At 39.1% G+C, this 13,061-nt stretch overlaps 1 protein-coding gene across 1 annotated transcript; it reads left to right on the top strand.

The window, feature by feature from the left end:
• Nucleotides 1-424: 424 nt before the first annotated feature.
• Nucleotides 425-10,651, top strand: CUNH14orf79 (chromosome unknown C14orf79 homolog). Its single transcript, XM_009281751.2, has 6 exons — nt 425-501; nt 805-1,485; nt 5,235-5,383; nt 6,896-7,025; nt 8,304-8,417; nt 9,882-10,651. The coding sequence occupies exons 2-6, from the start codon at nt 1,027-1,029 to the stop codon at nt 10,047-10,049; spliced, it is 1,020 nt and encodes a 339-aa protein (XP_009280026.1). The 5' UTR covers nt 425-501; nt 805-1,026; the 3' UTR covers nt 10,050-10,651.
• The last annotated feature ends 2,410 nt before the right edge of the window (nt 10,652-13,061 follow it).

The following is a 13,061-nucleotide window of genomic DNA, read 5'->3' as shown; positions in this document are numbered from 1 at the left end:
CCTCCGAGCCCCGCGGCGCCCTCCAAAGCCCAGCGCTGTGCTGCGGGCCGGCGAGGGTCCAGCCGTTCCCGTGGTCTGTGCCCCGCCGGTCCTATGCCGCCTTCGAGGTGAACCTGGGGAAAAAAAACCCGAGATTCGTCCCGTCTGTTAAGCGCAGGAAATACCTAATAGCGGCCAGTGTTTCAGGCATGGTTTTAGTGTCGCTCCTAACCCGCCCCCCAAAACAGCGTGTCAGCCGGAAAAATGCTTGAGGAGATGTGATTAATCTGAAATGATAAATGCAGCATTGCCGGTATAATTTACAGATGCCAAACTGAACTTATTAAATCTGTCTCAATTGCTTAAATAGTTGGAAGCACTGTATTTTTCACAGGATTAAACGGCCAGTTCCCGTGTTGCTGCAAGTCACGTTCGCCTCTTCAGTAATCTTTTGGACGGGGGAAGCCCGTGCAAACAAAAAGAGCGCTGTTTGATGGATGAAATAGTTACAGAAATTGTTTAGTAAGTGTTGGATATTATCTATAATTATTTCAGTTTGCCTCCTGTATACTCAATTAATATCCAACATCTTCTGTTAAGTGTTTTCTGAATATTGTTCACTAATTTAATGGCTTGCTTGTGGTGTGGGCAGATAGTTAAGTGAAAATTTTAAATAATTTTGCCTACAGCGGTTTTCAGTTGTATAATACCGGCTTGTGTTTATTTTAACCTGAGCATTCTTTCTCCTGCCTTATCAGATATCTTTCTTTATTCCTACGCAGCCCTTATCATAGAAGCATTTATTTATAATTCTTTTCTTTGCAGGCTGATATCCTACACAGAAAGTGAGACTGAATAACGTGCACATGCTGATTACTGGAGGGGAGGCTGAAGGACATCCTGTTTTGATTTAGCAGTGTTATTATTCTTTGGGGTGAAATGAAGAATTTGATTCTGTTTTGGAAATACTCAGATTTCTAATGCAACTGAACTTCAGTAGCCTTTTTGCAGTACAGATTTCAACAAACAAATTTTTCTTCAACAAAGATGCAGAACCTGTCACTCGTAGAAAATCTTACTAATACCGACACATCGCACCGGATATCTCTAAAAGACCTCGCAGTTGAAGTAGGTGGTACGTCCCTCGATGAAAGTGACTGTAACTCGAATGAAAGAACAAATAATGAAGAAATTATTAATCTTGAAGTAATGCAGCAAAGCCTCCCTGGAGTATATAGCAAAGGGAGAAGTTGTGAGGGATTTTCTGAGAGCAGCTGTAGTACCGTAGAACCCACGGGTTCCTGGGGTGATTTTGAAGGCTTCAGGGAGTCCTTAGACAAATCGGAGAGATTCAGTCATAGTCTTGAAGTTTTGGTGAAGTCAATGAAAACTTCTAGAGCCGATACGGACTTAAGCAGCGGACGTTGTAGAGCTTCTGCTGGTCACTTTTGTTCTGAGCCATCTCTGCACAGTAGGATACAGGAGGCTTGGAGCTCTCTAAATGAGGTACGTGCTAATAGTAAACCAAAGGCCAGAAATGTTTGTGTTGCTGCTTCCTACGTCTCAAGATTTGTACCTGAATGTCTTCTCTATAGAGGATAATGCTGTACAGGGAGAGAAACTGTCAAGCTGCTTTGCAGCTAACTCAAGTGGAACAAAAGCGACTTCTTTAAAGTGTTTGACAAATACTTAAGTTATCCTGCTTGAGAACTTTAAAGAATGTAATGCACTACTTCGCTTCTGGACGCTAGAAATAAGTAAGCACGTAGAAACGATGAACCTTGCCCTGAAGCACATGCGATTTAAAAGCTAGACAAGAACCAACATAGGAAACAAAAAATCGGGAAGGTGGGTAACAAAAACAGGGTGGACAAAAATTCTGTGAGCTGCCTGCAGGCTTATTGAAGTAAACCAACATAAAATTGAGTTAGAAATTGGCAAAACCAGTAACTTTTGTTATTTAATATACTGCCTGAATAATCCAGCAGTCTTTCTGGAATTTTAGACTGATTGTGGGTGGAAGACATAGGAAACAAAAAATCGGGAAGGTGGGTAACAAAAACAGGGTGGACAAAAATTCTGTGAGCTGCCTGCAGGCTTATTGAAGTAAACCAACATAAAATTGAGTTAGAAATTGGCAAAACCAGTAACTTTTGTTATTTAATATACTGCCTGAATAATCCAGCAGTCTTTCTGGAATTTTAGACTGATTGTGGGTGGAAGTTAATGAAACAAAAAATTGAATAGAAATAATTTAATGTCACTCATTTTCTAGCATAGGATGTTACATTCTCTCATACAATGTTAGAACTAATAATCTGAATAAATAATATAATGTGCCCTTATCGGCACAAAAAAAAAAGGTTCAGGTTAAGGGTTATACCTTGTTGCAATGAATGTGTTTCCATGTTTGCCAAACATGCATCAGCAAAGTGAAGCACAATAACAAAAGGAAAATAAGAATGTACAAATACAAAACGCCCTCAATCTTACTACTTTTATCCTAAATTAAAACATTTCAAAAAAGAGAGCGATCGACTAAGACTTCCACGGAGTTAATCAGTAGCAGTAATAGCTTACTGTTTGTAGTCTGTTGGTTGAGTTTTAGTATGCGTCGGGAACTGAGGGTTTTCTGGAGACAGGCTTTCTTGTCCTTGCCTGGGAACTTTACCTGTTGAATAGGTATTACTAGGGAAAGCACAAAGAGGCATGTGGGGTCAGCTATCCAGCACTGATAGAGTGGAGATCACAAGATACCGGGTTATTGGTATGCATAAACAGAGAATTAAATTCTTCGTAATGCTGGAAATTGGGGACAAGAAGTCTTATGCTGAAAAAAGAGAGTAAGTAATGACTGGAGCTGAAATAGAATATAGCAGATTGTTTGGTTTCTTTCCAAAAGCAGTAGATCTTACTCTTACTGAAACCTTTGCTTCATTTTTGCATTTATTAAAGGCAAAAGAAAATGTCCGGTACGAGCTAGATAAGTTAACCATGCCTAGAGTTTCAAGTTGTCTTTTCTTGTCTCAGGGTAGAGAAGCAGCTGCAGAGCTGTTTGAGATTTCTTTGGGTGTAGAACATACATGTAGCTTGGCCTTCATCCCTGTGCATTTTGTATTGTCTGTTTGAGACCATAAACTCTTCAGGTTGGAGCTCTGTCTTCTGTATAGTCAATAGAAAAAAAGTCCAGGTAGGTTGGAAGGGACCTCTAGAGATCGTCTGAGGTCAGAGGTCTGACCTTCAATATCTAATGCTTCAGTTAATTAAACAATATCAGCCTGGAGCAGAATCATGTATTTTAAGATGAAAACAATCACTAATTTCCTTGCAGTAGCTGGATACTTTGCCTACATGATTGAATAACTTCAAGGATTTTTCACGTGTTCTTTAAATACTGGCCACTGGTGAGAGGGACTAGTGCGCTTGCTTAAGCCCTAGGGTATTCTGATATAATGGGATACAGAGGATTTGTTCAAAAAGCACGGATGTGAAATTTGTCCCTTCATATTTTTATAATCAGTACGAAGCTACAACGTAAATGAAAATATACTAAAATTTTGTTTTAGAAACACCCACTGAAGTAGACAGCATTAAAGATAACACAAAAAAATCTTGCGTTTTTCCTGTATGTTGGGCTTTTCATCTGGCTTGGCTAAACTGTAAGCCAGTGACTTGTATGCATGTGGGAGTAACATGACAGGTTCTAAGAAGATGTTACCAACAAGGCAGGCCTGGCCTTCCCTTGATTCACACTTCTGTGGCTGTAATTTCCCCCCACCCTAAAGACAAGAGCAGCTGCCTGACTTTTCCTTAGCTCCTGTCCCGTTTAGGACTTGGTACCTACTTGGAGGGTTTTTTTCCTGGACCGTGACTCTCCATGTATGCTTTAGCACGTGTGCTTTCATGGAATTGTGCTCCTCAAACATCTTTCTCCTCCGTATAGTATCCCTGTTGTAAGTTAAGTCTACTGAAATAATTTACAGATCGATTTAAAGTATTATGACACTTTGGGCAAGATTCAAAGGATTTTACCAGGGAGACTTTGAATGTCCCAGCAGTCGCCCTTCAGGACAGGCAGTTTAGCAAGGTCTTACTTCAGGAGGGAGCAGCGTGGGGCACAAATTCTATTTCTGGAAGGATGCTCAGAAGTACAGAAGCCGCCTACCAGCTCTGTTGATTTTTGCCCACTCACCGATTAGATTAAATCCATACTCTCTCAATATTCACTGCATTCGTCTGAGTTCTATATAATGAAACTGTGGAAATACCTCAATTTATTTCAGCTGTTTGAGTTACGATTAAATGAAACTGTCAAAATATGGAGTATCCATACTTATGTTTTTCAGATTAAACTGTTGATTGCTAGGCGAAGAAAACAAACTGACTGGTTTCATTCTCTAGTTTCCACACAACATTGCTGCTCCTGGATTGCAGTCCCTCTGCAGGGTGTTGAAGTCAATTAATTGCTTTGATTTAGAGAATTGCAGTAATTCCTTCTTTGAAAGAATAAAAGGGCAAAGCTTCTGGACCAGATGGCATGATAACATCCCTTTAGGATAGGATGTAAATTACACACATTTTTCCTTGTATATGTATTTCTTAGTCTTCAGATAAGCCTGTTACTTCCAGTAGGCCTGTTTGCATGAGTTTGGATCACTCGTGGCTGTGTTCAGTCCTCCAAACATCCCCCTCGTCGCTGCTGGAGGAGGAACAAGTATGTAAATCTGGCTCTGATTTTTAACATAAGCTGGAAGAAGTTTGGTGCAAATACAAGGATATGGAGACATACTGACCCCAGCATTTATGCAGACTTACACAGTGCAAGTATTTATTGGTAACTACAGCATTTAGTAGTTATGTTACATTTGGCTGAATTAGATGTGTTCGAATACTACGTTAGCAAAACAAGCTTTGGAATTCATGTATACATCAGTTTTGACCTGGTCTGAATTAGCTGAGCAGAAGAAGGAGCCTTGAGTGCTAATAGGCAAACCAGTCTATAACTTAGTAGCTGGGAAGTTAGAGACTAAGGTTCATCAGAATCTCTTGGACTCTTGCCTCTCCTCCTCTAATTCTAGATAAATACTCAAACACTGAACTATGGGGTCAGTCCCTCTGCGCCATTAATATTAATACAAATTTTAAAAACAATCAATAATACAATCTCTGAAAACATTGTAGTCTTTGGACTAGGTCCTTCATGAACTGTGGGGATGGTCTGTATAGCATATGTAATAAAACTCTGTTTTTTCTAGGCAAACCACAGCTATGAGGATATATTTAAGTTGGGCTTTCCAGAAGTCTTTGTATCACAGTCCAGAGAGAGCATAAGAAGCTTAGATCAAGTACTTGATACAAATAATGAAGATGTTGGGATTTCTGAACTTACGAAGAATCAACTTTGGTAATGAGTTTAGATCTATGGTTTAAAAAAAAAAAAAATAATTAAAAATTACACCAATTACACCATTTATTTCATAATTTAAAAATCGGTGGTACTCGCAGGTGAACTTGAAAATCCTTTTAATCACTGTGCTCTTCAGCATATAGATCTTGCCAATTTTGTATTGTGTTGTTAAAAGGAAATGGATTGTGTTTTAGCCATTGGAAAACAAGGAAGGGAATATATCAAAATTACAAATTCCTGCTTAGGGTTTTTCCTGCTGTTGGTGTGCCGCCTTATGACTAAGCCTCTGGAATGCCAGAACACCCAACAGGCAGCCTGTTCTTCCTGTTCGCTTGTCCTTTCTTTACAACACATCTGACTTATTTCTCCATCATCTGAGGCAGGAGCATTGCTGCTGCTTCTGCTGACAACCCCCTTGCTTCTTTTTTTCTCCCTCCTCAATTTTCCCAGGTGGTAACTTCCTCGTGTTTAACCAGATGGGCTTCAGAATCTGTGGTGCATCTGGCTTCTTTCCTGGGGTTATGTTAATAGCAATTAGTATCGTTAACTTAGCTTTCTCATAAGACAGCTGGAACGCTTTTAGATGTGTTACATGTTTTTGAAGGATCAGCAGCTTCTGAGCAGTATTGTAGTTACTGAACAATATTGTAGTTACTTTTGCGTACATCTGAGGCTTTGTTATGTAGAAAGCTGGGTCAGACCATACTTTGGAAATGTCATAAGACTCACAAGAAATATAGTTAAAACATTTAATGTGGGCATCCTTTTGGCAAGTTCCTTGTATATGTGTTATATTTTAATCAGCCTCAAAGTTGTGGAGAAACATGATATATATGTAAAAGGGACTGTAGTATTACAGCAGAGTACCGACTACAGACAAAAAAGCCCTGATCTACTGTGGTGAATAACTAAGATGCATCCTGCACTAAGCAGAAAGCAACTGGATTTATATAGGATGAATGCAAAGTAAGAACCCGAAGTACTATGTAGAGGGAACTCTTTAATTCTCTCTGTTCCAGGAGTGTGTGCCTTTGGCTTGTTTTGTAGTACCTATGTGTCCAGAGCAGATGCAGGTCACCCTCGTGAGCAGCAGGCTGCTGCAGTGGAGGAGCATGACTGATAGGAAGGAGAAAGGTTTGAGAGACAGAAAATGCGAAGTGCAGAATTAATAGGGCTGAACTCTACCCACGTTTCACAGAAGCGATTGAATAATCCGAGCTGTTGGCATATAACAATCTCTGAAATATGCTTCTAATGCACTTCTTATCTAAGAAGCCCAAACATACAGTTATGTTGACTTAACTGTTTCCGTTAATTGTCGTGCAAGCTTATTAGTACATTGGGTTGATAGTTTGAACAAATGTAGAAATAGTTTTAAGACAAGTTGCTTTTTAGATCAAGGTAAGCTAGTACACGACTACTATATGTAGTGAAAATAACTAAGTTGTATACATCTACTGGAAACTTTGTACACCTTATAACAACCTCAGATTGTGTTTTCTTTCCTAGCATTGATTCTGGAAACATATGGAGAACACTTAGAGACTTTGATAATACCCCCAGCTTAAGACATCCCTGGAGTAAATCTCATTGCCAAGAAAACCTCTTGAGTGTTCTTGGAATAGATGCAAATCAAAAGGTAATTGAGCAACGGTTTGCTAGTATGCCAGTATAAACACTTGGTTATGAATCTGATTTTCTGTAAGCTATACATGCTTGAGGAACTAGATCTGGGTGAGTCATAAGGTTTTTATACAGAGAGCCTTTTAAAATGATAGTCTAGTGTTTTCTCATCATTATGTGTGTAAGTAACTATGAAATTGTGCAGGATCAAATTTTGATCGTCTTTACATTGAAGTCTCCATTATGTAGCGCCCTGTTGCACTAGGGGGTATGTTCAGCTTTAGCATGGATGGAGAATTAGCTTTCAGATCTGTGTGCGGTAAGATGGTTTTCTTTTTTGCTCAGAGTATGAGAAAATTGTTAGCCTCTAATATCTTTCCATTAAGTGAAAATCGGATTTGAATCAGAGAGGCTGTTAAAGTAATTACTGGGTGTTTTTACTGTATACGAACTGAAAGTGTGTTCCACTTCCCTTTTCCTCAGATTATTCTATCTGTTTTTGCAAGGCTTGAGGGAGAGGCGTATGTTTTAATTGAATCGAGAACAAACCAACAGTATTGAAAGATCTCAAAAAGAAATGTCTCTGTTCAATCGCTTGTTTTGAGAAGATAGGGGTATCAGAGATGGCTTAGTATTCAACATGGTTATTTAGTTGGGATGAATTAGTCGCTTGTTTTCAGAAGTAACTGTTTCAACTGATAATTTGATTGCTGAAGTATGAGGGGTGAGGTGCTGCATTCAGTTTTCATGTTATGGACGTATTGGACCTTTCGTGCAAGTTACATACAAACAGAATGACCGTGCTGAAGGTATAGGACCTATTCTGCACTTGAAAGTCACTTTTATAGAACTGTCACTTAACAGGAGAGAATGGGAGACGTTTCCCCAACATAGTTCAACTCCCCTTCTATTCCTTTCTTGCCCATAGATACACCATCATTAAATCAATGCACAGGAAGCTTAAACTTATGTCATTACTTCTCTTCTGTTACTGGAAAATTGTGTTGCTTATCAATACTGATGATGATGTATTTCTCAGCTATTTTATGGTGTAGATTAGGGCTAATTTTAATTGGAAATGGCTTTTTTTAAATTTTAAGTCACAATTAGATTCATCTGCGTAGAACTTGTTTCGGCATAAAATTGTTTTAATGCAAGGGGGGCACATGATAAAATACAGCTTCAGGAAATAAAATTTAGTGTTTATTGTTATTTGAGGGAAACTTCTCTTTAGGTTCTATGCTTTAAGATCAGATAGAAATTCATGGGGAAAATGTAAATTATGTTTTACTAGGACTTTTTGGAGAGCCGGGATGACATCTTTGAGGAATCAAATGTTAAAGGTAATGAGGACTTCAGATTTGATGGATTCAGTATTAATGACTGCAAAGCACTGATCCAGACCAGGGTAAGAATTGCTCTGGAAGTAAGTACTTCAGAGAACCCCCGAGTGTCTTTTACATGTTCCTCTGTGCTGTAGCCGGCTGTTCTAGTGTATGTCCTAATGTAATTGTTTGGTCCTGATATGATCGTTTGGAGGTGGAGTTGTTTTCTGCTCTTTGAAACCTGTCTGACAGCTCTAGAAAAGGTACGGTATAACGTACCAAAGGCAAAGCAACGTAATATGGGGGATACTGAAATGTAATGTTATTCATTACATAAGCTGGACTTTAGGCCAAATTACTTATTGGTTGAGAGAGAGCAGTGATATATAGAATCTAGTCAGGATGCTCTGATGACAGAGGAAGATTAGCCTGTCTGTAGAAGGATCACCACGTTGATCACTGAGTGATAATTGTAACTCACTCCTAAAATATATGGTAAGGGAGACATTAGAAGCAAAGCTGGTAGAGAAGAAATTGCATTCAAACCTGCATTTCAGATGTGCAGAACGATTCAGATTTGGTTTGGTCACTCAAGGACAAAACAGAGCTACTTAAGGGGGAAGGCAGAATTGATGTTGTAATTACAAGGATTTGAGAACATTACTGTTTTTAAGCTGTGTTACAAAACATACAGAGAAATGAAATTGAAATACTTTGTTGCTAGTGCGTTTATGTCTTTGGTCAAACAGGCCTTAATAAGCTCTGTTTTTTTCTTGCTAAAGCAATGCAAGTTGGAAGGAAAATTCTGTCATTCCCCATTGCTTTAAAAAAAAAAATCAGTCACGTTCTGTTTTTAACAAAGTATTTTGGGTGAATATTCTTAACACAAGGTCCCTTCCTCAGCGGAGAATAAACTTGAGCAACTGTTGTTGCTGTGGAGATGCATAGTTTGAGGCACCCTTTCATTGCTGTGTTTTATTCTATTTACTGCATTGGACAATGAAGATGTATAACCATTCTGGGAACCTTGTACGTAAGAGGTGTTAGGCTGGAGAACTCAGAAAGAAAACCAAAAGAGACCGTCCAGCTTATTCCTTCGTAATTCAGTTCCGCTTCCTTCAGTGAGTACGTGAGGGTGGGGTCACAGTAGCTGACACATACTTGGAAATGTGTGAAAAACACAGGGTTTAGGCAAAGGAGAGGTGGTTCACGGTAGATGAAGGAGTAAAAGTAAAAAGAATCATGATACAAAGTTAAGGTAAATGGACAGTATTTTTCTGGAGTAGCCTCTGAAAGGAACGAACAAGCCCTGCAGCTTGGTGCCTCAAAGTAAAGCTCGTTAGGAAATGTATGTTGCCACTTCTAATTTGTAAGTAAGTTAAATCATATAGTGAGATGTTTTCCTTTTATCTTCCTAGTTATGTCATTTTTTTCTTATGCTAATTTTATTTTTAGGAAATATGTGTAAAAATTAGATTGAAATATGCTAAGTGATTAACTTACTGTAGGATGGAAAAAAATTAACTTAGTTTTTCTTTTTCACTCAGCTTTCTGTATCACCAGATTCCAGACATGGTCATCTCTTCACCTGCAACCTCTTTTTGAAAACCACATCGTCAGATGGAAACGTGCAATATGTAACAATCCCAAGGAAGAAGCACATTTTTGCTGCACACAACCTAAAAATGAAATTTTTCAGTAGTGATGTTTGTTGAACCAAATGCACTTTTAAATCTTTTTTTTTTTTTTTGAACTGAATGCAGTTTACCTTCATTTTGTTACTGGCTTGGTACTATAGACTACGTATGTTCTTTAGGAAAGTGACATTACTGTATATGAAGTACCTAAAGCCACATTATTAGAAGATATTTATCCTATTTAGTTGTGAAGTCAAAGGTGTAATTTTGTCCTGCTCAGTCTTGCTGCAGAGTCACGTTTCTTACAGTAAATCCAGCTGCAATCAGACTTTAAAGATACTCTGGTGGACTACACGACTGACCTTTCAGGCCTTAGTGCCTCTTCGATCAAAAACCTTGTTTCCCTGCCAAAATCTAAACACACCTCAGGTGTGTTGTAAAGTGTGCCTTGTCACCATCTCTCCTCATATTTGGTCCAGTTTGGATCAGCTGAGATCTGTTACTTTGCTGCTGCTGAACCTAATGGGATGAGCCTTCGACATCTGGTGGCTTTCACCAGGGTTTAGGAAAATAAAATTGTTTTTAACTTCTGTCTGGTAAAGCCTACTGTGGTAATATGGGTAGAGTCAGTGAAACGTTTTGTTCTGGCATTGGTTTCTAACTGAAATAAATCACCTTTCTGAAGCTGACTGTAACAGGACTTCTTAGATTCATTCAGCTACCAAACACTCACACCATGCACAACTGTGCTTGTTAAAAGCTTAACTGCGGTGTAGTTCAGGACTTGCACTGCTCAATGCTGCAAATTGCTGCCCTTCTAAAATTTTACAGTAACTATCAACTACGTTGCCCATCTTTGTGCATGCCCAAGTGCCAGAGGGGATGGACTTCACCATCATTCGTATAATCCATGGTTCTTCCTTGCCAACTGCAACACCTTTACTTACTCATTGGTAATAACTTTTAAGCAAGTTACTAATCTATTTACTGCTTTGGCCATTCTGAATATGAGAATTTTATATGGCTTTTTATTTTAAAGAGTTGCTAAGCACTGCAACTGTCATTTTATGTGTTAAAAGCAGGGAACAAACTTGGATATTCCCAAACTAAGTCTGTTAATTGTTTAATTATGTGCCTATTCTGTTAGAATTAAGCATACTGGCAGACTCCAACCCTTAATCTAGTAAACTGTTCAGCAGTGAAATTACAATTGCTATAATAACTTATAACTTCACTAATGTTTATGATACCTCAGCGCTGTTAGCATAGGACGACCTGTGTATTGGTTACTCGGTAAGTGGTAACAGGCCATTTGGAAAAGTGCTCTTTGGAAGTGGCTCAGCAGCTTCCCTGGCCATAGAGGAAGTTCTGTAGTGCCAGACCGAAAACTCCATGTGGATACGAGAGCGGGGCTAACTTCTTCACTTAACACTGGATTTGAATTAATTTTCAATTTCCCTTGCTTTCAGAGCACTTAAACATGTATTAAATAGGCTGTATTCATAAACTCACAAAATAGCAAATTGCCACTAAACGATGAACGGATAATTGAGGTTGGTAATAAACATTATTGAAACCAATTATAAGAATAAAATCCCATTTTTATGCTTTCAGACAAGCAGGGTGCTGCAGAGGGGCTTGAGAAGGCAATCTGTAGCATGTACGACACCGGCTGATGCACCAGACCCCAGAGGCCCTCTTTTTTCCTGGGCTTTCTTTCAAGTTTGCCTTTGCTTTGGCTAACATCAGATGAAGGTACCGAAGAATGTTTTGCACTGCAACCCGGGAGAAGGGTGAATACATAATCTTTCCCTCACAGCAGCAGGTTTTACAGCCTTGTCCAAGGTACAGATTGGTGGAAAAGCGGTTTCAGCCCTTTATGGTTCAGTGGGGAAAAAACTACTGGGGTTCCAAAGGTGATGGGCTCCACATTTCAGGTTTTTCTTTCTCGAACAGATGCTTTAGGCCACCTGTGCCCTTACTGTCTGTAAACACTGGCTGCACAAGAGAGTGGAGAGACCTTTGACTCCTGTCTTCAGCCTGAGATGAACACGTTCATCTCTTCAAAGAAAAAGACGAGCAGATTTGAAATTACCAAGTAATTCAATTCAGCTTCAAGGTTGTGGAGTCCTGGCAGCCCTCCAGCCCTTACCAGAATTTGGACACAATCTGCATATTTGGGGGTATTTGCCAAGAGAAAATTGCACTCTCTTTCTCTTAACTGAGAAGAGAGCGTGCTCAGGGAGACAAACCAAATGTTTAGCTGACCGTTTTCAGGCATACTGCGTAGTATAAAGTAGCCTTGCCCTCTGTTGTTATCCCGGGAAACGAGGGGTGCCGGAAACCCCTCTGGTGTTTTGCACAAATACTGGCTATTCATTTCCTTTAGTCGTTTCCTTGTTCCTGCCTTCCCCGGCACCCAGCCAAGCGTGCCAACAACCGCCGCGCACCCCCTCTCCGAATGCACGGCTGCACTGGGAAGCAGCAGGTGTTTATTCTGTGAAAATGGTGCACAGAGGAAATAAAACTTTGTGTTTTAGTACGTTTTAAGCTACGAATTTCATCATTTCTCATCTTAGTTGTGAGCTCTCAGCTGTGAAATACTGAGTTTTGATGAACTAAACATGTTACCGTACTCTGTGTTTGCGGAAAGCGAATTCCATAGGCTTTTGACATTTGCTAAAGCAAAAGTAAGAGTTTTAGACAGCAGAGCTAGACAGAAATGCCTTTTTCTTCCACTGAGATTAGAGGGAAAATATACCCATAGAACAAAGTTTTTAAAAGTTCAAATCGGGAATGCAATTACGGAAATGTTTCCTTTGTAGAAGGAACACTGTAAACAGCTTTGCAAAAAAAGAACAACTACAATGTGGAAGCCTGAAAATATTTCAATGCATATTCTGTTCAAAGGTATAACGTAAGTAAAATTTTAGGGAACTTATTTCAACAATCCTTAAAATTGAGCAGAGTAGGAAGGCAAAGTTTTGGGAAGTTTTGTTTTAGAAACAGCACATTGCTAGTATTTGTAGACTTATTTTTAAAAGTCCAAATAATGTGTAGAATTTTATTAACAAAAAAAAAAAAAAAGGA

The sequence above is a fragment of the Aptenodytes forsteri genome, unplaced genomic scaffold (assembly GCF_000699145.1).
Source record: "Aptenodytes forsteri isolate BGI_AS27 unplaced genomic scaffold, ASM69914v1 Scaffold1301, whole genome shotgun sequence".
In the NCBI taxonomy this organism is placed as follows: Eukaryota; Metazoa; Chordata; class Aves; order Sphenisciformes; family Spheniscidae; genus Aptenodytes; species Aptenodytes forsteri.
The sequence above is the reverse complement of the archived record's forward strand: the minus strand, read 5'-3'. Positions and strand labels throughout refer to the sequence as shown.